The following is a 27,450-nucleotide window of genomic DNA, read 5'->3' as shown; positions in this document are numbered from 1 at the left end:
GGCTCTCGCAGCCAGTACAGCTACTGAAGATTTTTTTTTCAAGATGGTGTCTGTTTACTGGAGTCCAGAGGCACAGGATGTGGGCACCGTGTAGCTGTGGGAGTTTTGAATCGCTCCCCGTATCTAAAAAGCCATATGGCTCTCTGCGCACCCTCGATTGGGCACCTTAAGGTGCTCTGTGCAGTGCAGTGGTTAAATAAGTGTTTTATGAAGAAGTAGGCATAAAACTGACTTTTGAAGGTCTCTGGAAGCCAACAATTTTTTCCGTATGCCTTTATGTTTAATATGCATGGCTTTTTACTCACACTTTTTATAGGCACTTAATCCCGATACGAATTACCTGTTGCCCGCAATGTTAATACAGTACGTTTATACTACTTATGTGTGATCTGCCACAGTAGTGTTTAATAAAACTTAAAAAAAACATATATGAAAAAGGCTTTTAAAAAAAAGAATTAAGAAAGAAAAATTAATAATTAAGAATTTAAGAAAAAGAATTACCACACAAAATGGTAATTTTTCTGAACAAATAACACGGCATCCTACACCAAAATATACAATCATTAGCATATTGATATCTTTACAATTCATAATAACAATGTGTTATACATGGCTGAGAAATGACTTTTTATCAATTATGAACTGCCGAGCAACACACTTATAGTAGAGCTATAAAGAACACTTGTATTCATACAGTATGTCCACTCCTTTAACTCAAAAAACCTGATCAAATTCCAAAACAGCCTTTTAAAAGAAAAAATGCATCCTGAATCATTCGCACAACCAATATTAATTGAAATTACAGTAGTTATAATTTTCAAGTCCATAAGTTTTGTTAAGCAAGCTTCTGCACATGAAAGTGCAAACAGATACAGTACTCAGAATGAGGTATATACGGTGTTAATATGTACTACAAACGAAGAGAACATACTGTATATTAAAGTACAGTGGAAACTCCAAAATCTGGATAACAACACTGCACATTGTTCTGAACTATATACAGTACTTAAATGCATGAAAACCTTTCTAGAAATTTGCCCTTTTTGTGATATTTATTACCAAATTTACCTGATTTTTCTTATAGGAAGTGATACAGTACATGATAAAGCATACAGTGGTACCTCCACTGGTAAATTCCTTTCGAATTTAATCCATTCCCAAACATGGGGCGTAACTTGAAACGAATTTCCCCATAAGAAATAATGTAAATTGAATTACTCCGTTGAACACTACCAAAAATATCAACTTCAAAATACATTTCATATATAATACCCACACACATTTTGTACTATAGTATGCACAAGTTATAGCTTACCTTTATTGATGACTCTTATTGGCATATGGAAGATGGTGAGGGAGAGGGGAGATGTGGTTAGGTGTTACTGTTTGAAAGGGGAGTCCCCTTCAATAATAACATCAAGCAGTGATGCCTTTTCTGGGGTACTCTCTATCCTATGTTTTGCAGGAATACCATTAGGACCTGGCTGTGGCTCACTGCTTGTTTGACACTTTAACACTTGTCTGTAGTGAGACATCACATTGTCATTCAAAAGGTCAATGCAACGGCCAGCTACAGCCTTATCTGAGCGAGTTTTTTCAACAAAACTGTGTAGTTCTTCCCATACTTCACACATTTTCTTAATGAGGAAGGGACATTCTCTACTGCCTCTACTCAACTATTTTCTTAGGTTGAACCTTACCACTGACTTTCTTGGGACCCATGGCATAATATATAATAATTACTTCTAAGCTCAAAAACCAAGAAAGCAGAAAAACAATGAAATTCTTTACAAAGAATTCAAGAGCGATTGTCACTAGGCGAGAGACACTGGTAAACTGAAGAGTGCCACACTCCCCGTCGACCCATACGTGTATCAACAAAGTCGCAAGTTGAGTCAAAGGTTGCACGTCAAGTCGAATTTTCCGATGAAATTGGGGTTGTAACTCAAAAAAGTTGTAAGTATGGGCACTCGTAAGTCAAGGTTCCACTGTATTTACAAACACAATATATAAATAATGGTTGTGTGCCTATAAATAATTATGCACGAAAAAATGCAAGAAATTTATTGGTCACTTAATTTTTTTAATAGCACAGGCAGGTCTTGATAACACAAGAGGCAGCAAAATGCACTTATAGTACTGATATGCCATCTATTAAACTTCTGAACTGGCCTTTAAGTCCTCAGTGCCCATGATTAATGCCAATCTTTCAGCTATGAACAAACGGTTCACCCGAGGCTACAGAGCTGCATAAATTATTAGTAAGCAGCATCTAAATCCTCATGCTTAAACTGTAAGGTTTAAATTTTGTTAATCATTTCTCTTTTCACTACTGTTTTATTTTATTCACAAACTATATGATCTGCTTCCTTTGCTAATTTTATGACAAACAGCATTAGTACCAATACTGCTTTCCTCCCCAACCATAATCATGTTTTTCTAATAACTCTGCTTTATCCATGGTAAGGAAGTTCCTCTCACTCTTGTTTGATGTACCTATGCTACTCTTACATTACAACATAGTGACAACTCTAAAGTGAAAATGCTTGAATAACGAAGTCAGACTACACTCACTCAAGGAATACAAACAAACTCGGTTGTGCAATTTATAGTACAGTACAGTACAAGTTTAGTAAAACATTTTAAAAATATCAATGCATTATTTTGAATAATATATATACAAATAAAATACAAAATTATCAAAAGAAAAAATATAAGGTTTCATGGAAATTGCTTACTATGATGAACAAGTATCCAGGTAGTTTTTTGTCTACTCTAAATTTTTGATGGAAATCCAAGGAATAAAGATGGTCCGTTGTTTAAAGGTATCCGGATTTGGGAGAGTGCACTGTATAAGTGACTTTCATATACAATATATAAAATGCACTATCATATTTGTTATCATTAACCCAAATTCAATGAAAGAACTTAAAATTCTGAAAATTAAACCTTACAACACACTGCATTTCATGATTCACAAATTATAAACTTTGGTAAAAATATATATACATAAGCCTCTATATTTGCAAGAAAAAGAATGTAGGTAAACCATATATAATGATGTCCTAATTTGTTTTATCAACTGAGTGAAACATTTTTCTTCAACCGCAATCAAGATTATGATAATTTATATTAACATGAGGTATTACCATAGTTCTTTAAACATGCCCCTGCTTTAAGTAGTATCTTGGAGTGTGTTATCTGTAAGTTTAACCTTCTCTCCAGGCTTAAATGCAGGCATCCCCAGGTATGGGCAAGAAGCACACCTAAAGGCATCTCCAAGGTAACAGCTACCACAAGATGATTTAAAGTTTTTCTTATTTTCTTCAGCTGCCTTCATGTTCTCAGGCATCTAATTCTTCTTTTAAACCACAAACGCAGTTTTTACATGCCTTACGTTGGCCTGTAGTTCCACACACTTTCAGACTTGCAGGATCAGGCAGAGTCAAGTCTTCTTCCGTAAGCAAGTCATCTGGGTCAGCAAGTTCAATGTCATCATCCAAATCAATGTTCCATGTGCCAGTTGATGGCTTTGATGCTGCCGGTTTTGCAAACTGACAGTTTCATAGCAGAGCCAACTTCAAATTCAGGCTTTTTACATGTTACTTCTACAACTGGTGTAGTAAGATTCCTTTTTTGCTCATCTGTAAGATTAGCATTCTTTGGTTCTGATATGGAAGTGAAACCTGCAAGTTTCAAATTAGACTGTGTGCTACTGGTGTCTGTTGTTCTCACTGTTAAGCATCCACTGGGCTTGAGGATACGAAGAGCTTCACCCAAAATGTTGACTGGGCACAGAAATGTAAATGGGGGAAGCACTCCAGCAAGTACATGGTCAAAGGAACTTGCTTGATGGTTAGAGCCCATTAACATATCTGAGTTTTCGACTGCTACCTTTCCTTCATTTCCAACTGCTGACTGGAATAAAAATAAGAGTTAAACATTCTTTACATTACAGCATTTCCAAAATAAAAACTCTTCCATATTATGTGTATATAAAACCAGCGTTGAATGTAATGAAACACCATTTTTCTGGGTTAGGCCAGGAGGCTCCCCCTAGAGCTATCCCAGCTGATATGGATATACAGAGGTACCTCACATAACTGATCGCCCCAAAAGGCAAACATTTTGGGTAACGACCGGCTCGATCGGCGACAAATCGTTCCGTATGGCGAGCGCTCATTTGAGTAACGTCAACACCACATGCTGGGGTCAGCGCTGCTTCTTGCACATTCTTGGACGCCTCCGACGATGCACATAAATTATGTTGTTCTTGTTTAAAGATGCTAATGATGCTGGGATATAAAGGGGTGGCTGCTGAGATGTTGCAAAGCATTGACGTTTTTGTAGAAAAAAGAAATGAAATTTCTGAAATACAACAAATATCAAAAAGGTTCGTTCGGTGTTCGACAGGTAGGCTGCTCCATTATAACAATCTTTCTTTGTTTCAAATGTGTTCCATTTGTTTTGCATTTGTCATTTACGTCTCAATAATGGAGCAGCCTACCGTACATACACTGCATCAAACCTTTATGACATTTTTCTTTCTTCAAATTTGTTCAATATTTATTTTTCATTTGTCTTATAGCAAAAGGTTTGTTTGGTGATCGGCAGGTAGGACTGCTCCATGTTTCTTACATACAAAAACGAAAAAAAATAAAGAATTTTTTAATGATCACTAATTCCTGTAAATACATAATTGACCACAAGTTTATTTTGAAAAGAAACCTAAAAGGTCGTTTGAAGATTCTTAGATGGACAAAATAATGCTGTGGTGCTGTGGCTAGCGCTGTGAACATCGTGAACAGCATTGAATCACTGATATTTGAACATTGTACCTAGTCATTATCACACTCAGGCTCTTCTATAATACTATCATGGCTAAATAACACAAGTTATATATATATTATGACATTATTAGGCGATGCTGTGGTCACACGCTGAACAGCAGTGCTGTGCGACCAAGCAACCATCTCATGACCCAGGAGCTTCATCCAGAAACAGGCGAAGGCAGGACTGAAGCCAAAGCAGAGCCTCTGGAGGGAGAGACAAGGAAGCGGTCCGAACGTCCCACACAAGACCAAACCTAAGAGGGACCTAGATGGGACTTCCTCCAGTTCACCAGGAACCCGAACCTGGCAAGTTGGGAAAGAACTAAATCCCTGGCGAGCAGACACACGAATTGACTAGGAACCCACACCTGCCAGTCGCTGAGGTAGGCCAGAACCTAAATACCTAAAAGATACAGACAGACCACCAAGACCTGGGTAAGGCGTGTGAAAACTGCGAGGTGCCAGATTCAAGCTGAATGGAAGGCAACGAAAGCGGTAACCCCAACGCCCCACAATAAAACCGAGCCAGTCCCTGAAACCCGGATAAATTGGGACGTGCCAATAAGCGTTCTTGAGGTCCAGGGACACCACCCAAGCACCTCGCTCCAACAGAAGACAGACCTGGGACAGAGTAGTCATCCAAAAGGAGGGGCAATAAACCCATGGGTTCAGACGGGGACAAGTCCAGAATGAACCTGAGGTCCGTGCAGTCTCGTTTCAGAACCGGAAATAGGCGGAAAACCTAACTGAGGGACAAGGTCGTTTCGACCACGCCCAAGTAAACCCACTCCGAGATGACCCGAAATGAGCGCAGAAGAGGCCTGACCTGAGAACCCTGAACCCCCCAAAGGAGGAAGGGCCACCCAACGCCACCGGAGGGGTGGCGCTGGGTGGCCTAAAGGACCCGAAAGGCCCACAAATCGTTAGACCAGGAATGAGCAAATAGAGCGAGCCTCCCCCCCTATTGCCCCATCAATGGGACGAACCGCGAAAGGGCCGACGCCTCTTATGGGAACCCAACTTTCACGCAGAGCGATCACCACGCCGACCAGACAAAGATGGGTCCGTAAGCTGTGCTGACACCAAAACTGGCACCACTGGCCTACCACGACGGGAAGAACCTTGAGCCCTGGCATGACCCTTCCGGAAACACCCCAAACGGGCCACACAGAGAACCAACAAGTCCAACATGGGACGACAACTAGATGAAGCAGCCTGCAGATACTGCACAACTACAGACTCTGCAAACAGCAATGGGCAAAAAGGCGAAGAAAGCCTAAGAGACAGGGGCCCAACGGATTCCACAGAAGAAGCAAGCACCGCCTGCCAACACACGAGACGGGAAGCAAAAAACAGAGACACTGCATCCCGTAGGATCGGCGCAAATAGTTTTAAAATTGCAGACAATGTACGCACCACCGAGGCCAACGCACTAGACCCAGAAGCGGCCCCAAGCATCTCCACATCCTCCTCAAGCCAGTCCGAGGGCAGTTCAAGAAGAGAAAAGAACCACAAGAAGAACTGTTGACTGAAGCCAACAGGCCACAGGCGCCCAAGTCCTCAGTGACCAATGCAGCTGAAAAGGAAGGGATCTGCATGTGAAGCTGCCCCACACTGACATCCCGAGGAAGGGCAGGGGCAAACAAGCACGCATTGAGGTACTTAAATTAGCCCCCCAGGAAAACCTGAACCACCATGAGCCTCGCACCACTCAAGCATGGGGAACCGACAGAACAAATGCCACGCCTCCAATGAGAAAAAGGGGTAGTCTGCAAGCCAGGATGACTCCAGAACCTCATAACAAACCCAGTAGGGACAGGAAGTGCCATACATGAAAGAAGTAAGATCCATTATGAAGACATACTTCGGCTCGTGCAGGAGGTACCTTACCTTGAGGTGCTTCCGGGGCATAGCGTCCCCGCGGCCCGGTCGTCGACCAGGCCTCCTGGTTGCTGGACTGATCAACCAGGCTGTTGGACGCGGCTGCTCGCAGCCTGACGTATGAGTCACAGCCTGGTTGATCAGGTATCCTTTGGAGGTGCTTATCCAGCTCTCTCTTGAACACTGTGAGGAGATTGCCAGTTATGCCCCTTATGTGTAGCGGAAGCGTGTTGAACAGTATCGGGCCTCTGATGTTGATAGAGTTCTCTCTCAGAGTACCTGTTACACCTCTGCTTTTCAACGGGGGTATTCTTCTGCACATCCTGCCATGTCTTCTGGTCTCATGTGATGTTATTTCTGTGTGCAGGTTTGGGACCAGCCCCTCTAATATTTTCCACGTGTAAATTATTATGTATCTCTCCCGCCTGCGCTCAAGGGAGTATAGATTTAGGCTCTTTAGTCGGTCCCAATAGTTTAGATGTTTTACTGAGTGGATTCTAGCAGTAAAGGATCTCTGCACCCTCTCCAGGTCAGCAATTTCTCCAGCTTTGAAAGGGGCTGTCATTGTGCAGCAGTACTCCACTCTAGAGAGCACAAGTGTTTTGAAAAGTATCATCATCGGTATAGCATCTCTAGTGTGAAAAGTTTTTGTTATCCGACCTGTCATTTTTCTTGCAGTTGTGACGGCTACTTTATTGTGTTCTTTAAAGGTAAGGTCTTCCGACATGAGTACACCCAGATCCTTTACATTGCCTTTTCGTTCTATGTTATGATTTGCCTGAGTTTTGTACGTGGTTTCCGTTTTTATATTTTCATTTTTTCCATAGCGCATGAGCTGGAACTTATCTTCGTTAAACACCATATTATTTTCTGTAGCCCATAGAAAGACCTGATCTACATCTAACTGGAGGTTTGCCGTGTCCTCTATGTTGCCTACTCTCATGAAGATCCTAGTGTCATCTGCAAAGGATGAAACAGTGCTATAGGTTGTGTTCTTGTCTATGTCCGATATGAGGATGAGAAAAAGTACTGGAGCAAGCACTGTACCCTGGGGGACTGAGCTCTTGACAGTTGATGGGCTGGATTTTATTTTGTTGACTATTACACATTGGGTTCTGTTGGTCAGGAAACTGTAGATCCATCTGCCTATTTTTCCAGTAATTCCTTTTGAACGCATTTTATGTGCAATAACACCATGGTCACATTTATCAAAAGCTTTTGCGAAATCTGTGCAAATTACATCAGCGTTTTGTTTGTCTTCTATAGCATCTAATGCCATATCACAGTGGTCCAGCAACTGCAACAGGCAAGAGTGCCCTGTTCTGAAACCATGTTGTCCGGGGTTATGGAGATGCTGTGATTCCATGTATTTTGTGATCTTACTTCTTAGCACTCTCTCAAAAATTTTTATGATGTGCGATGTTAGTGCTACTGTATCGGTCTGTAATTTTTTGCCTCTGCCTTATTTCTTCCTTTATGAAGTGGTGCTATCTCTGCTGTTTTTAGTATATCAGGAATAACGCCAGTATCTAGGCTTTGTCTCCACAGAATGTGGAGGGCCTGCGATAGTGGTTTTTTACAGTTCTTGATGAATATGGAGTTCCAAGAATCCGGGCCTGGTGCAGAGTGCATAAGCATACTGTTTATGGCTTCTTCAAAATCCAGTGGGGATAGGGTGACGTCTGATATATGATTTGATGTTGGTATCATATCCATGAAAAATTCATTTGGGTTATCAATCTTTAGTGCGTTTAGTGGCTCGCTGAAAACAAGAGTTGTACTGCTTCCTCAGTAGCTCGCTCATTTCTTTGTTGTCATCGGTGAAAGTTCCATCTCCCTTTCGCAGAGGCCCAATACTAGATGTGGTTTTTTATCTTGATTTTGCATAGGAGAAAAAATATTTCGGATTTCTCTTGCGGGAGGTAAGCCGAAATTACCTCCCACATCACATGGGGCTGGATGCGAGAGGCCAAAAACCTCCAGAAAGACAGGACTGAAGAACCCTCGAGATCACGGAACTGAACCCGGGGAGGAGTAGACACCAAATCCAACTCGTACGAGGAGGGGGGGGGGGGATATATGGATATATATATATATATATATATATATATATATATATATATATATATATATATATATATATATAATATATATAATATAATATATATATATATATATATATATATATATATATATATATATATATATATATATATATATATATATATATATATATATATATATACAGTGGTACCTCGCATAACGATTGCCCCAAAAGACGAATATTTTGGGTAACGAACGGCCCGATCGGCGTCAAATCGTCCCGTATGACGAACGCTGGTTTGAGTAACGTCAACACAACATGGTGGGGTCGCGCTGCTGTTTGCACATTCTTAGACGCCTCCGACGATGCACATAAATTATGTTGTTCTTGTTTAAAGATGCTAATGATGCTGGGATATAAAAGGGTGACTGCTGAGATGTTGCAAAGCATTGACGTTTTTGTAGGAAAAAAGAAATGAAATATCTGATATACAACAAATGTCAAAAAAGTTCGTTCGGTGTTCGGCAGGTAGGCTGCTCCATTATAACAATCTTTCTTTGTTTCAAATGTGTTCCATTTGTTTTTTATTTGTCATTTACGTCTCAATAATGGAGAAGCCTACCTTACATACACTGAATAAACCATTATGACATTTTCCTTTCTTCAAATGTGTTCAATATTTATTTTTCATTTGTCTTATAGCAAAAGGTTCGTTCGGTGGTCGGCAGGTAGGCTGCTCCATGTTTCTTACATACAAAAAACGTAAATAATAAAAAAAATGAAGAATTTTGAAAACCAGTACAAATGTCAAAAAGGTTCGTTCGGTGGTCTACAGGTCGACTGCTCCATGTTTCTTAAAAAAAAAAAAAGAAAAAAGAAAAATAAAAGAACTGTTGAAACAATTTGAAAATGGACAAATGTCATAAAGGTTCGTTCAGTGTGTCGGGTAGGCTGCTCCATTATTGAGACATAAGTGATAAATACAAAACAAATGGAACACATTTGAAACAAAGAAAGATTGTCATAATGGAGCAGCCTACCCAACAAACACTGAACGAACCTTTTGCTATAACGAATATGAAAGACAAGGGCTGCTGGCTGGGTTAGTAGTGCGTGAGCAACCATTTGTAGCACACATGCCTCTGGCTCTCAAACACCTGTCCCACACGGTGTTGAAAGACTGTACTCAGTCAGTGCAATACAGACCCTATTGTTTGAAGAACATAAGGGTCATAACATTGGTGAAGCTAGGCGCAATAAGGGCTTAACACAACGGTCGGATGCCTGTGATACAGCACCTATGAGGATGATACAGCGAGCGTATCCAGGTGTATAGCTCTGAGCCCCACCCTTGCCATCTCTAATGTATATAGATGATACATAGATGAATCGTTTTCTGCGTTCAGTGATGATGCATCTGATACAAGTAGCATAGATGAACAGTGTTAGCGGCTTCCATGGTGGTGGTGTTCATTGATATTGTTAAGAATACCTGAATCTTTTCCTGACCGATGGACACTCTTTGAGGCTAGCTGAATCTCTTCCTGACTGATGGACACTCTTTGAGGCTAGCTGAATCTCTTCCTGTGTGGGACCTTACAAAGCGATCTTTTCAAGACTACCTTACAAATTGAGCTTTTCCTATAATCGTTTCAATACTACTTTATGCTTTACAAGCTTGGCTACATACCACCTACAAGTACTAAAGCCAAGGGTGCACGCGAGTGCATTATTTGCAAGCACACAGAACGATGAAACAGGAAACAAAGATCTATCTGTAGCTGGTGCAAGGAGAGCAATGTCGCGCTGTGTACCATGGACTACTTCGTTGACTATTATGCACCTCCAAAGTACTGAGTGTGTAATACAGTGTGTTACTGTGTAAATAGTATGTGAAACTGTACATATTGTAATATTAGTGAATTTTTACCACGTAATATTGTGACAATAAACATTTATTGTGGACACATTACTGACACATGTATCACAGTTTCATGGAAAATTATGAACATTCTACTGTATACATATTGTAAAGGTCACAAATATGCATCATATACGATAAAAGAAACAAATAAAACCGCATTGGAAATGCATAGGAAAAATATTTGAAAATACATTTGTGGCAACACGCGGTGCGTGAATGGCCTGCGCGACCGTGTCTGGGAGCTTCACACACGGGCGACCAGCCCCTGATGACGTCACAGCGCACCTTGTCCACGCCCTCACAGCCAAAGTAAGTGGAATTTGGTAATTATTTTTACATAGACATGTTCAGGGACGGTAATTTATCATTTTACAAAGAAAAATTATATTTTGGGGAACATTTGATGTCATGCACACTAGGGAAATTTCACAATAAACACAGTGCATCACACTGGTTACATGGGGGACACTTGTTTTGTATGACGTCCGTTTCACATGACGAACATGGAACGGATTAAATTCGTTATGGGAGGTACCACTGTATATATATATATATATATATATATATATATATATATAAAAAAGAAGATATCCCAACCTTTGTAACTCCAAGCCTCACTCCGAGGGTACAAAGACCCAAGTGGGGTCCAACGGGGCCCAAGGCCTCCAAGTCAACCCCTCCCCCGCTTCCGAGAACCTCCCCACGAGGAACCGGGGCCGAGCCATCCTCCAAACCCCACGCCTCTAAAGAAAAGCCAAGAGCAGCCAAAAAAGCAGGAACAAAGTAGACCCACTGGTCAGACCCAGAAGCTCTGGCTGGAGGACCAGGCTCGAATGCCTCCGTCGCTACACCGGAAGGTGACTTTCCCAAAACTGCTTGAGTCTCAACACCATCTAAACCCCTCCCCCGACTCCGAAGCCCTCAGACGCTTCGGAGCCGGAAGCAAGGAGGTGGACCAGGACGCACAACCGAAGGGGAAGGACAAGGTGGTGAGGATGGAACCAAAGTCGAAGCGACTAATGTTCCCCAAGTCTGGGTCCCTATAACCAAAGTGGGGCAGTTCGCGGGGCATCCAGGGTAGCAACCAACCTAGCGCGCTGCAGCAATAAAAATTGAGCATGCAATACTGAAGCTGCCTGCATCCGCACCTCATGATCTGACTGAGCGCAGGAGAAGAGGCCTGACCTGCGAACCCCCGAACCCCCCAAAGGAGGAAGGGCCACCCAACAAAGTCAAGCCCAATAGACTCCACATTTGTATCAAGATCATCTGGTCACTTTTAATGAATGGATGATGATAAGAGGGTAGGAAGAAAAGAATAAGTTCAAGAAGGTGAGAAGTTACGGAGTGTGTGACAAAGATAGGATTTATTGCGCAAACAATTCTCGAAATGTGGTTGACATCTAAAATACAGATAGCTACACGCGAAACGCCGTCTATCTGAAAATGCCAGTTTCCCGAATGGGGATAGTTCGGATACTCAAGTTCGGGAAGTCTGGGTGAGCTAGAATACGAACAAGTCTAGCTCAAGTCTGGGTGAGCTAGAATACGAACAAGCAACAAAACTTGCAAGACTCCTGGTCGAATGTTTCACCGACCCAACAGGCAGCATGACGGAGGCACACCCGGTGAGTGTCACCCTGAGACAAGGGGACAGAGCAACTTTCAGACTCGTATGAAGCGAGAGGGGACACAGGGGTCGCATCCATTGGACCACAGAGCCCCCGTAGGTTTCCCAAGGCCCTTAGTCGTGGTATTCTGCTAAGGGAAGCCCAGGCAGGGTGTTGCTAACTGAGAAACTACTGAGCAAACTGCTAAAGCTGAACCCCTGGGACGTGTACACTCACGAGGGCCTAGCGGAGGACCACAAAATTACAATAGGGTGTGACCAAGCAAAGGCAGACCCCCACACCAGGCAGGAAAACCAAAAAGGAAAATAAAACCCCGAAAGAGGACAACGTACCCAGGCAGAACAGAGCCAGCCACTATAAGTTATAAATAGCTGCACAGTAATTTGCGCCCCAACCAGTGATGAAAACTACCCCTTACCCAGAGGCAAACAAGGGAGAACGAACACTCCAGCTGACTCCAAGGGTGGTCAATTACCGAGCAGCAAAAGACACAGCAGAGGTACACCGCAAGGTGATGTGTGGAAGGCAGCCCCAAGGGCAGTATTTACAGGGCACCTAGGAAAGGTGATCCTAAGCGCATGCAGCCCGAGTACAGTACTTGTGAAATTACTCTTGGCTCATGCACCACCATGGACATAGCACCACACCACAAGACACAGAGCTGGAGACAGGAAAACAGGAGCCAGAGACACATGACCGTTGCCAATCACATCACCTGAAGAAATGTGGGTGTGGGTAGCTGGCACAAAGATCCCCCCCCTTCCCCCTCCTAAGGAGGAAGGGGGGGGTGCACAGACAGTGGTGACATCATGCTCGTTTGCTTGTTTTCATTTGGGGGCGTTCTGTCCACTAGAACCAGAATAGGGGTTTGTTTTGGAGCACTTACCTTTCTGGGTGTCTGACCCGGTCGATGGCAAACATAGAATGCTTCCAACCACACAGGGGGGTTTCTATAGGCCGAGCAGGAGAGCCGGTCGGCCGAGCGGACAGCACACTGGACTTGTGATCCTGTGGTCCTGGGTTCGATCCCAGGCGCCGGCGAGAAACAATGGGCAGAGTTTCTTTCACCCTATGCCCCTGTTACCTAGCAGTAAAATAGGTACCTGGGTGTTAGTCAGCTGTCACGGGCTGCTTCCTGGGGGTGGAGGCCTGGTCGAGGACCGGGCTGCGGGGACACTAAAGCCCCAAAATCATCTCAAGATAACCTCAAGAGGCCATTGCTCCTCGTGTCTCTCTGAGGGGGGCCAGGTTCTGGCTCGTGGTCCCCAGTAGGCCTAGAACTCCATGCACATTGACTGATGCCAAAGTCTAATATATCCATATCAGCCTGGATAGCTCCGGGGAGCCGCAGGGGCTCCCCCCCCCCCAGAAAAAAATATAAATGACAAATTTCTTTAACTGAATTCAGAATGTTTGTCTGCATATAATTTTTCATGCCCACATCTCTTAGAAAGCTTCTTGGGAGGAGCTCTTAAAAATAATTTTCTAGCAACAGATGCAACATTCCGTTATTACATAATGTGAAAACTAAAGAATTGGAGCAGTGAAAAAGAACAATCTGAGAAGCATGGTTAGTGTTAGGTCACTAAGGTAAGGAATGAACATATGGGAAAAGATGGAGTGAAAAGGTTGGTACTGTATTGTTATACAGTACCAACTTTTGCACTTTTGTATAGAATATAGACTCCACATTTGTATCAAGATCATCTGGCCACTTTTAATGAATGGATGATGATAGAGGGTAGGAAGAAAAGAATAAGTTCAAGAAGGTGAGAAGTTACGGAGTGTGTGACAAAGATAGGATTTATTGTGCAAACAATTCTCGAAATGTGGTTGACATCTAAAATACAGATAGCTACATGCGAACGCCGTCTATCTGAAAATGCCAGTTTCCCGATTGGGGATAGTTCGGATACTCAAGTTCGGGAAATACAAGGTTCCCATAAAATGGTTGGGTATCTCATCAGGCAAGCGTCCGCCAAGTCTTGTGGCCTGGGTTGGTGGTGGATGGATGGATGGGAGATGGGCCTCGTTTGCCCACTGACCGTGTCGGGTTCCACTCTAGTGCCTTCTACCCTGTGACGTCACAGATTCACAGGCTATTAGTCCCATTTGTCATGGGACTGGAGTGTTCATTCCGTGACTTTGTTGGATATATCGTCACAATCTAGGAACATTCGTGCACCATGTCAACTCCAAATGCACCTATTGTGTCAGTGAAAGCTTCAACAAGCGGGATACGTAAAAGAAAGAGGTCAGTGTTGACATTTGAAAAGAAAGTTGAAATAATAAAGAAGGTGGAGAGCAGAGTCCTGAGAAGTGTCGTGTGCACTGAATATGGCATTAGCAAGAGTACTGTTTTTTATTTTAAGGCTAAACCTATCAATTTATACCTATCAACTGTCAATGATAAGGCAATACTAAATAGAAAGGTAGTAAGTAAAGCAAAAGTGGAGTGTTTTGATAATGCAGTGTGGGAGTGGTACAGAGACGTGAGGTGACAAAGAATCCAGTGGCAGGCTGGCTGCTCATGGAAAAGGCACACGAGTTTCACCAAGCAATGAAAATTCCTGAGAAGTGTATATACATTGATGGATGGCTCAGAAGCTTAAAACCCCTATGGCATTTGGTTCATTAGGGTGCATGGTAAAAGACAGTCTGCTGACACTACTGGTGCTGATGAGCATTTAACCCTTTAACTGTTATGGGGTCCCTTAAGGCTTCAATACCCCCATGCTCAAGAAAAATAAATATTCGTCTTCTAAAAATGTTCATTTGAGTTCCCTGCCACAAAGATATTTTTACCTAATTATTTCAATGTCTTTGATGGATTTTTTCTTATTTTTTTGCAGTAATATTATTCAATAGCATGTAGTGTGATATATTTATATAATAAAAGTGGTGAATCATCACTATACTCAAAAGTATGGTGTGCAAATTAGTGATTCAATTATGTTCATAAAACAATAAACAAATAGTTTTGCTGTTATTACACTATACACTCAGGTTATATATAAGTATCTGCATATTTTGTTCACCATAACGAACCACTAAGTTGGTATTGTGAGTCAAAACACCGAGTGAGCTGCCACACCAAGCCAGCAAATGCCCCCGCCTTCCCTCCCTCACCAACACCTCACTCGCCAACATATTCCTCCTCCCACCATATTGTTTTTGCTTTTATTCACTATATACAGATGTTATATATATAAGTATCTACATGTTTAGTTCACCATAACTGTACACCTAAGCTGGCATGGCGCCCAAACAGCATAGTGGCCACTCTACACAGCGTGACAGGTCATGCAGACACTACAGAGCACCACTTGGTTTCCAAACTTTAGTTATCCAAAACTTCCAGTTTCCCGATTGGGGTTGGGGAATCACGCTACACGAACAAAGTTCGGGTAGGAAGCAGTCCACCAAGTCTCACGCCGGCCGGGGTGGGAGTTACCCTACACGAACCAAGTTCGGGTGAGGAAGCGGCCAGACAAGCGTCGCGCAGGCCTGTGGTGGTGGGTGGGTGGGAGATGGTTTAATTTGCCCACTGACCTGTGTCGGGTGCCACATCTCTGGTGCCTGCTACCCTGTGACGTCACAGATTCATTATTGTTTGTTCCCATTGTTTTGACTTGTCACGAGGCTGGAGTGTTCATTCCGTGACTTTGTTGGATATATCTGCACAATCAAGGAACATCCATGCACCATGTCGGCTCCAAACGCACGCAATGTGTCAGTGAAAGCATCAACAAGTGGGATACATAAAAGAAACAGGTCAGTGATGACATTTGAGAAGAAAGTTGAAATAATTAAGAAGATGGAGAGCGGTGTACTGAGAAGTGTGTGCGCTGGATATGGCATTAGCAAAAGTACTGTTTTTGATCTTCTTAAGGCTAAACCTATCATTTTTTACTATTTCTCTAAAAGTGAAAGTTGTAAGGCAATACGAAATAGAAAGGTAGTAAGTAAAGCAAAGATGGAGAGTGTTGATAACGCAGTGTGGGAGTGGTACAGAGGCATGAGTTGACGAAGAAGCCAGTGGCAGATGATGTCACAAACAAATGTCAATTGAAGTCTTTTGCAATAGCTTCCAAGAAAGCTCGCATTGCATCACCTGCACCTGACTCATCACATGTTGACCCAGTCAACCCAACACCATCAACATACACCACCACCTCTTCCATGTAAATAACTATGCTTCATCAACATCGATCATCAACATAAGCGGATCAGGACTTCACTTATTGGTGAGTAGAAACAAAATACGGTCGCATTTATGCTATAAACCTATCAATTTTTTCCCCTAGAGTTTATTCTTAAATTTTTTTATAATTTTTTTTTTTACATTTCTAATTTATTTTCTCCCTCCATTTCTCGTTTACGAACTTACACGATAACCAACGGGTCTCGTCCCCAAGAGGTTTGGAAACCAATTGGTGCTCTGTACCTCCCTCACAACAATGCCTCCTCCCAACATACTCCTTTTGCTGTTATTACACGAATACACACATTATATATAAGTATCTACATTTGTGTTCACCATAACAAACCACTAAGGTGGTATGGTGAGTGCAGACAATAACAGGTGGCCGCACAGATTCAGCAGACGATGCCACCTCCCCTCCTTCCCTCAGCATTACTCCTCCCACACAGTGCTAATTATCACAACAATCCTGCTATTATCAGAATCCTGGTAATTTTTATCACAGTCAGGGGTCTTCTGTAATACTGTCATCGCTAAATACTCATGGTCCCCTGGTAGGCAAGAACACCATGCACATTGACTGATGCCATTAAGTTATACATATCCATTCAGCCTGGAAAGCTCCAGTGAGCCAACGGGGCTCCCCCCAGAAATATTAACTTCAAAGTAAATTTTATACCTAATTCACCCAAATCTTTAGTACTAAAGTATGTTCAAGTTATTGCTTACCTTTATTGATAACTCTTGTTGGTATATGGTAGATGGTGAGGGGAGGGGGAAGAGGAGAGGTGTTAGTGTTTGGAAGGGAAGTCCCCTTCCATTATAACACCAGGCAGTGATGACTTCTCTAGGGTACACACTCTCCTACATTTTGCAGGAGTACCAATAGGACCTGGTTGTGGCTCACTGCTTGCTTGTCTTACAAAGAATCTGTCTAAAGACACTTGTTTTTTTCCTACATTTTAACACTTGTCTGTAGTGAGACATCACATTGTTCATTTAAAAGTTCAATGCAATGGCCTGCTACAGCTTTATCTGGGTGAGTTTTTTCAACAAAACTTTGCAGTTCTTCCCATACTTCACACATTTTCTTAATGAAGAAGGGACATCCTCTACTGCCTCTACTCAAATATTTTCTTAAGTTTAATCTTACCACTGACTTTCTTGGGACCCATGGTGAAATATATAATACAGTACAACCTCGATTCAACAAATCTCCTGTTAGTTTGCATACTTTTCAGGCCGGATTTACTCACCCGGTTCGACGAACAGTGGTTCGCCAAAGCAGGGGATGTTCGGATTTGCTTACGATGTCAAGACAGAGTTCATTCTATCACAGATTACTATTAATAATTCCCTCATATGACAAGTTCGATCACACAAGTGGACTACACAAGTGGACCATACAAGTGGACCACACATGTGGACTGCCCTGGTGATCCACAAGTGGTCCACAAGCTTACGATGTTGGGACAGAGTTCACAGAGTGGTGGAAAACTTTCTCATTCTATCACAGATTACAATTAATAATTCCTTCATAAGACAAGTTGGATCACACAAGTGGACCACACAACAAGTGAACCATATGAACCAAATACCTGCCAGAATGGTCCACACAACAAGTGAAGCTTGTTGAAACAAGTGAAACAAGTGTATAACCAAACACCAGCCAAAGTGGTCCACACAAGTGAACGACTGAATTTCCATGATTTTTGTTCACTGATTTGTGGCACACGTATCTTTGTAAATTAATTTAAAGGCTGAAGCGTGATTAGCTAGCTACATGTGGTAAAATCTCCTTATACACATTTTCTGTGATGAAACAAGATGAGTGAGGGTGGACAGATAAGGGAATACTGTACTGTAAACCTCACTTGGTTTTCCTTAGTCTGTGTAATTATAGTTCAGTGACCTATGACTTTGAAAGTTTCAGATTAATTTCTAAAACCAGTGTTTTAATAGCATTTTATTATCCTATTTAAACTAAACACGGGAAGCATTTTGCTTCACATTGGCACAAACACCAATAAAACCGAAAATATACTGTAATATGATAGACATCTGCTATTTGAGAAAGTATAATTTTTTTATTGGAACAATAACTCTAGCACGAGAGGACGGGTCTAATCCTTGTACACACAGCACCATTCGTGTTTCATTCGATTTTGTCGCCACAGTTCATTGACCTACAGCTTCGAAAGAATAAAATTAATAAAACAGTTCTAAAATAAGTTTTATATTTCTTATTATCCTAATAAAGTTACTAAACTAAATATATAACCCAAACATATATAATTTGATGTAAATCCAATATTTGAGAGAAATTTATGTTACTGGATCTTGCTTAAACACCAGCCTACTACCCAGCACTAGCACAGCCGTACCCAGCACCAGCACAGCCGTACCCAGCACCAGCACAGCCGTAACCAGCATCAGCACAGCCATACCCAGCACCAGCTCAGAAGCAGCTGAAGCCAACACAGCAGCAGCGAGCACCAGCAAAGCTGATGCAAACATCTAAAAACATCGTGTGTGGAGTGAACAGTTAGAACAAGTGTTAAATTTAAGTATGTACATACTGTAGTGTTAAAATTACAGTTGCAGTAATTTTAGTGTACAATAGTTTTCATAAGCTGTATTGTAGTACTCAACATACAGCAGAACTACTTAATCAACACAGTGCTAACAGCATAATGCACTACAGTACGTATTTACTGTACAACATTCACAACTCTATGAGACTTCAAGATGGACATTACTCCAACAATAAGGTAAATAACAAATGTAACACAGTATTTTTTAGTAGAGTACAGTAGTAATATATAGGTACAGTATATAATAATGCATTTTTATTATGTACAAGAAAAAAAAGACTGATGCAAATGCCTCCGGAAGGTCACCTCTTGCAATGAATCCAACGCTCCAACGCACTGGGGTTGGTCCCATATAGTGTTGAATCGAGGTTGTACTGTAATTGCTTTTATGTTCAAATACCCAAAAATCAGAAAAATACTGAAATTCTTTACAAATAATTCTGGCGCAATTGTCACTAGGTGGGAGTCACTGGTAAACTGAGGCGCAGTCGCCGTGCCACCACGCGCTAGATCAGGTTATACGAGTATCAACAAACTATGTTACCTGAAGCAAAGTTCGTAACCAGATTCGGATTTTACGAAGAAATTGGGCTCGTAACACGAAACGTTCGTAAAGAGGGGCATTCGTAAGCCGAGGTGTCATTGTACTGTACTGTAGTTTGAAGGCTAAAGGTATATGGCATACAGACAAGTAAATGATACAAGCCACTAATGCCATATATCCCCCTATCTAGTCCTTACTGGTTTATATCCTTCATTACATACACGTGACTATTTACATAAGCTGTTATGCAATCACTCCCATAGGCTTGTCTCTTAGCAGAAGGCCACATTAAAATGCCAAAAATTTAACTAAAATAAAAGGAGAATAGGTAGTTACTAATGCTGCTAAGATAGAAACCCCTCCTACTAGGCAGTACTGTTACCAGATGATATTTTGAGATGTCAATAGTCACATCCAATTACACCCACCCCTCAACAAGATAAACTCACACAACAGAAAGATTACCCCATCACTATACAAAGGCACAGACAGCATGGTACATAAGACACACACATTTATAATAATGGGGTAACAACGAGAGGTACTGTGTTTATTTAATTTTAGCCAGAAATTCAAGGCTCGAGTGAATTACAGTATATCGCCAAGGTGTTGCACCAACTAAAATTGGTGCCCCTCAGAATATAATAGATATTGTTCAATAATTCTGTTACCCTCAACAAAAGTCAATAAGAACACCATCTTTAGATTGAAATTTCAAAAAATTTTGCCACCAAAATTTATCCAAGCTGAAAAAAACTGGAAAAAGCTAAAGCTCTCCATCACAAGGCCTGGAATGGCAGCTTTTTCTGTACCTACGGTCCTTTAAAGTACTGTAGGTACTGTAGAAAGCCTAACTAAATCAAGGCACAAATCTTCCATAACAGACTCCAAAACTACTGCATGTGAAGATGAAAAGATGTTAGGCATTAGAATCTAAGCTCGGAACAGCTACCACAAAACACCTGCAGACAACATCACCCTTAACTCTCTGCCCCAGTACTCAGGTGCCACAATAGCATCTCAAAAATACTTGGGAGGGGTAGGGGAGACACTAGTGCTGAATCCTGAAAAGAAAGCAGACTTAGGAAATGAACACCATGCATCCTAAAGATGATCCACCTAGGTTCTGGGTCTTTTCACAACCTTATCTGGCTCATGAGTTGGTCTTGAGGTCAATTAAGGTACTCGAGTTTCAAAGCCCCAACTACACTACCTGAATGAGAAACCTAATTAAACCTTTCTCTCCACAAGCCACGATTCTATGGTGAAATCCACCAAAGCTCCAGGTTGTAGAAAACTTTGGTAGCTGCCAAGTCAGCCAGCCACTTTGACAGGCTCAATAAATAATGATACTCATTTCTTGCTAATTTTACAACTTCATGGGTGAAATCAACATTGTAGCAAACAACCTTAGTGCAATGGACAATTAGGATGCCCTTTGAAGTCTGCAAACTCCATCTGGTACACTAAAACTTTATGCCAAGATAATTTTTTTTGTCCCATGTCTCTAATCTAACAGAAACACTAGGAATTAAATCAACAGGCAAGAGTAAACAATCCTAGGGATCACTACTGTCACTAATGTAACCACAATACAGGTACACAACCATGCAGTCTCTGAACCGAAGTAGGAAAGAATGTGTAGGTTGCAGTATGACAACTAGCTGGTCAAGGTGAAGCCCAAACCAATACCTGATGTAACTCTAAAGTGAAAAAGTCAGACCTTATATGGAACTAATTGCCCATTATATCTCTCATATTCACAAATCTACTGTTTCCAGTCCTAAAAAACCAGCATTGAATGTAATGAAATGCCAGTTTCTGGGTGAGCCCCAGAGACTCCCTAAAGCTATCATACACTGATCAGTGCCATATTACACTATTTAGAGCCATCGGTCATGAAGTTCTATTTGCCTACTTGGGACGACAAGCCAGAACCTGGCCCCCTCAGAAAGGCACAGGGAGCGATGGCCTATGATCACTTTACATTTATTAATTATTTGAAGATTATCATCTTTCCCACTATCTAAGGAAGGCACCTAGAAAGATAGGCAAATAAAAAACAGACCACTGCATGGTTAAAAACGAGACCGCAGCCCCAAAATTGCCAAAAGAACTTCCCAATAATGAATGAAAACAAACAACCAAAATTCTGTGAAACTAGGCTCCCTCCCCCGGGAGCCGGTCGGCCGAGCGGACAGCACGCTGGACTTATGATCCTGTGGTCCTGGGTTCGATCCCAGGCGCCGGCGAGAAACACTGGGCAGAGTTTCTTTCACTCTATGCCCCTGTTGCCTAGCAGTAAAATAGGTACCTGGGTGTTAGTCAGCTGTCACGGGCTGCTTCCTGGGGGTGGAGGCCTGGTCGAGGACCGGGCCGCGGGGACACTAAAAAGCCCCGAAATCATCTCAAGATAACCTCAAGATAACCCCCCCCCCTAGTTTGCTCCACCTCCCTCCTCATTGGGGGGGAGGAAGGAGCCAGCCCGGGTCAGTCAAGCCCCTCACTGGTCAATTCTAGACTGATGTCTGTGCCTAGTAGTCGTCGTCACTCAGTTTTTGTCTGCTGCTTTTGTTGGTTGCCATCCTGTTGCTGCTTAGCTTTGTTTCCTGGGGGTTCATTCTTGGCCTTCCCGGTGGGGTAGAGCCAGGGCTTTGCCTGATTTTGGTCGAGGTGGGTCCTCTGTAATGCTGGCAGCCAGGTCGGATGTGTTTCCCAAATCCTTGTCTTCTTTGTCAGGTCAGCGCCATACTCACTCTGTTCGGAAGACTGGCGCTCGTGGGTCGCCCCTATGATGGGGCGATTGGGGGGGAGGCTGCCTTTATATATAACAATAAACATTACTGATGCTAGAACTGAACCCTGTGGTACTCCATTAGTAACATTTCTCCAGTCTGATACATTGCCTCTGATTACCGCCCTCATTTTACTGTCAATTTTTTTTAGCCATGTTCGAAGTCTCCCAGTCACCCCGTCCAATATGTTCTAGTTTTTAGAACAATGTCTTATGTGGGATTCTGTCAAAAGCCCTTAAGGTATAGATAAATACACAGTCAACCCAACCATCTCTTTCCTGTAAAATCTCTGTGGCTCTATCACAGAAAATAGGCAGATTTGTTACACAAGATCTTTCTGTTTGAAAACCATGCTGTCTGTTATTATATCATTTCCTTCCTGGTGTTCTAGCCATTTGGTTTTAATTATTTTTTCCCAGTGTTCTGACTATCACGCATGTCAACAATATAGGTGTAGTGTCGGCCATTCAGGCAAACTCTCTGAGACTTGTATGTTTTTCTCAAACTCCAATCTCCACCTTGTAGTGATCATCTCTGTGTATATTTATGTTATCAGAAACACCACTTGTGTAGCTCACTCCATCACTATCACCCAGCTAATGACACGATAATTCAGCCATTTTCTAAGACATCATATATTGCTTGCATTATTGAAGATTATAAACTTTTAAGGTGGAAAACATATACTATGTAGCATAACCTACAGATAACATCTGAATGGATGCTCCTGATTGTTTTTAATCATATCACTAAACTAGTAAACCAAAGTCTCCAGTCAGCAGAAAATGACATCCAATAGTAGAGATCCGTCTCATTTAATTCATTCAAGGAAGACATCATCAGAGAGCAAATGTAATCAAAGTGGAATTGTTACAAAGTGAGATAGCCTAATAAAAGGACAAGCTTTACAAAGTTAGTGAAAAGGTTCCTTACCTTCAGTTCTCCCACTAAAGTTTGCAGTTCCTCAGCATTAACTGGAGTACTCCAGAGAACTAATACTTGCTGGCGAGGCTGAATGCCAAACATCTTTCAGGCTATACACAGCTGCAAACTATAATTATAAAAACTAAATCTTATACCAGTTCCCATTTGTATTACTGCAAATATATAGGTGGCTTTCTAATCTACTGGGTCTTCTGCAACACAGTGAACTTGTACAATCACAATACAGTATTTAAGATGGACTGGGTACTTTTGAAGATTAAAATGAAGTCAATTATAGTACAGATACTAATGAGAACGCAAAATGTAAGGTAATTATGAAAAAATGGCACTAAGCCATTATCAGTAAATAACACTTGAAAGGATATAAGGTCAGAGTAAAGGAATGATACCCAGCCACTTGAACCATTACTATCAAACACATATCCTACAAGAATTGCAGCCGTCAACAAATCAAACAATCCAAATGGAAGGAATAATGAGAACTTGGCAACTGCTATTACTAATGCACTTGACATTTATGATTTATATTCAGCTTAAACCTATAGTTAATACTGAAAGCAAGCTTTTCTTACTTCAATCACCCTAGACCTTTAACCCCTAGACAGCAGCAGCTATGGAGAAATGGTCATAACTGTCTATGCACAAAAAATAAACAAATTACAAAAAATAAATTTTCATTCTAGAATTATAAATGTGTATGCAAAATGCAAGAAAAACACAAAAATAAGTGAATATCATCTCGCTGGGAGGGGGTGCTCTGGCAGGGTGTGGGGTGGGTGTGTCTCGCGCCTGTCAACACCCAGTGCCCGACTCTGCTCATGCTCCCTGTGTTATCTTCTGATGTTTCACTGTTTGTTTATTACCTGTTTCTCTTCATTTACAAGAGTGTGTTGAATAACTTGATATATCACATAATTCACATAACACAATTGTTTCAATAACACATGTTTCAACTGATGATTGGTTTATCTGGTACAGTAAACTCCTTTACAACCACAGAGAGTAGTTTTTTTATTATTATTATTATTTCCAATCACAGACATGGCCACACATTTACAATGCTAACCAGCATATATACATTTTCTTCCGTCCTCCATGGACAGGGTTAGAGATGTGTTAAACATATAGTTAAGGGATTTATTGAACAATCAACCACAGAAGGTGATTCCGTGCTTTTAAAATGCTAAGCTAACCTACATACGTAAATACATAGATACACAGATTTACGTATGCCCTACATAAAGTGTAGGGCATTTTTTCGACTACATAGGTAGTCGAAAAAACATTAATTCATGAAAACTTGGCTTATTAGGCAAATTGGGCCGTGTATAGTAGGCTGAGAAGTGCGTTCTGGCTACTAGGTACGACATATATACAGTATATTATATATATATATATATATATATATATATATATATATATATATATATATATATATATATATATAATATACACACACACACACACACACACATACATTCACGTACATTTGTCTCTTTTACTCTGACAGGGTGAGATAGCTGATAGAGAAACTAGTGTGCAATTAAGCACTTAATCACTAAAGATGATTAAGGTGCTTTTACATGCTCAGGGTATATAGTTACATCACATACATACATTGTATAATTGATACATTACATGGTCACTCTAGGTGTTGGGCTCTGGGTTTGTTGCCAATTAGACATATGGCCTAATTGGCACCATATGGGCAAGAGTATAGGTTGAAAGAAAGGTGTAATGTGGCACAAACACATGACAGCAAGCTCCTTTTATTACATGTAGCTATGAAATGGTGGTAGGATTTTTGTTTATGGGTCAAGGAAAATTCCATTGCATCCACAGAGTACTATTATATCAATATTTGCATCATACATGAAAAACCCAGACAGTAATTGTTTAAATCATCATATGATGATAAGTACGTTTACCCTGGGAATCAACAAATGACTGTAACTGCTATCTAAGGGTTAAAGACAAATAATAATCCTAACAAAATATTCTACCTATTCTAAAAAGAATCAAAAGTCATCTGCTTCTCTACTCACCTGTGTGAAAAAAAAACTTGTACACAGGTCATTCAATGACATGTGAACGTTCCAGTGAATTGGCTTCAATTACACGTTCATGTGCCCAACATCCATCCCTTTATGGACGTTAAAGTAAATATCTCACGAACCACGCCATCCCGCTGCCTTCACAACTTTATAACTCACAATTTTATTCTCTTACTTACCAGCCGCGGTGATGAGAGCAGGAACTGCAGGAACTGCAGGAACTCTTCCCTTGTTTTGTTGCTAGTGGATCCCAGGCACGTTCTTGAGAGACGACGTGCGCCGGATCGTACCTATAGGAATATAGATTCTACATTCCTAAGGCAGCTTGAACTTGACTCATATTCTTCAAAATCAGTTTGAACTTGATTAAGTACTCGTAAATATCTAAAATTTTTCAGTGTTTTACCCATAATGATCATTCAATTAAAAAAATTAAAATGGAGTCATGCCTGTTATTCTTAAACAAATCTTCCCGTACAGGCAGGATGCCGGGCAAGGGAGAGCGAGGAGATACCCGTTTTTGACCGAATGCTATTTTTATTATTATTATTATTTATACAAGAGTTCTTACATTCATGTATAGCCACTAGCATGCATAGCATTTTGGGCAAGCCCTTAATCCTATGTTCCCTGGAATATGACCCGCCAAATCGTTTACTGTTGGGTAAACAGAGGTTACAGTTAAGGATTGACACCCAGTAAATCCTCCCCGGTCAGCGAATCCGGGATATAAATAATTTGTAAATAGTAAATAATCTTTTAATAATTATTTATTCTTAAATGTCTGCACTGTTATTTTGTGGGATGGACACAATTCGGATAGACATTTCAGTGAATTCATAAGGTCTAATAATAATAATTTTTTATGATTTTATTGGTTTTTATTGGTCATTTCAATTATTTGCCGAACATGTGTTAATCTTAACATAGTCAAATATAATAAAATTATATTTTATTCATAAAATATGCATTCATAAAAATATAACACACAGGTATGTTTGAAGGTATAGGGGGTTGCATATTAAATAAAGCCACTAATACGCAAATCGTTGCGGGCAAAGATATATTTTGTTTAGTTTTATAATTTTTTATTAACAAAATTAGGTATACACAGCAATGTGCTGCTACCCTATTCTATACGAGATATTATACAGTGTAGATCAAAAATTAGCTATGGGTTCAACTAATATTCCTATCTCACAGGATGGTTAGTCATACATGGAATTAGGGAAGCTAATATCTGCCGTGATACAACAACAAGGTTTTATATCAACAATATAAATTGGCAGAGATGATTACACTGGTAAAGATTAAGTACCTAATTAGTCTTAAGCACCAAAATTGGGGAAGTGGGTAGCATAAGACAGAGTGTGAGCCCCGAAGCACAAGGTAGGAAACTATAAGGATGAAAACAGGCACTTTTTTATTTTACTTTTGAACAGCTGTCCAACCTACGCTTTATTAAAAAATAAAAAGCACCCACCCTCATCCTCACAGCCTCCCCCGGTGACATCTTGTGCTACCCACTCCCCCAAAATGTGTGCCTAAGCCATACAACTTCACCATTGTAATTACTGTTAGGATCTTACATCATGGTTGTTATGCTGAGCACAAATTTTACCACAATGTACCTGGGAATAATCCTCAAATTATGCTACAATGTACCTATTTAAAGTTATCTGTTAGATTAAGGACCTTATTTTCCTTAATATACAAGAAGATACAACTTGTCCTATATATACAATAAGGTACATTGGGCTGTGGGAGTACATAACATGTTCTTACATCGGTCACCTCTTCGTAATGAGCCCATTATGTGCCTCTGTAACCCTTTCCACTACCACCCACAAGATGGGTATGGGGTGCATAATAAATGAACTAAACTAAACTCTTCGTAATGTCGTGATTTCAAGAAAGCAAATCTTGCTTTCCCAGTGTTCCTCCGAGTAATATACTAGTAATATGTCCCTCGATTTTTATCTCAAATAGTATTAAGTTTTAG

At 41.0% G+C, this 27,450-nt stretch overlaps 1 protein-coding gene across 1 annotated transcript; it reads right to left on the bottom strand.

The window, feature by feature from the left end:
* Window positions 1-455: 455 nt before the first annotated feature.
* On the bottom strand, window positions 456-25,731 carry CIAPIN1 (cytokine induced apoptosis inhibitor 1). Its single transcript, XM_045760978.2, is given in 5 exon segments — window positions 456-3,346; window positions 3,348-3,554; window positions 3,556-3,918; window positions 23,383-23,493; window positions 25,628-25,731. Coding segments are annotated over 4 exon segments (834 nt in total). The 5' UTR covers window positions 23,476-23,493; window positions 25,628-25,731; the 3' UTR covers window positions 456-3,175.
* Between the last annotated feature and the right edge of the window lie 1,719 nt (window positions 25,732-27,450).

Source organism: Procambarus clarkii, chromosome 45 (assembly GCF_040958095.1).
Source record: "Procambarus clarkii isolate CNS0578487 chromosome 45, FALCON_Pclarkii_2.0, whole genome shotgun sequence".
Taxonomy (NCBI): Eukaryota; Metazoa; Arthropoda; class Malacostraca; order Decapoda; family Cambaridae; genus Procambarus; species Procambarus clarkii.
The sequence above is the reverse complement of the archived record's forward strand: the minus strand, read 5'-3'. Positions and strand labels throughout refer to the sequence as shown.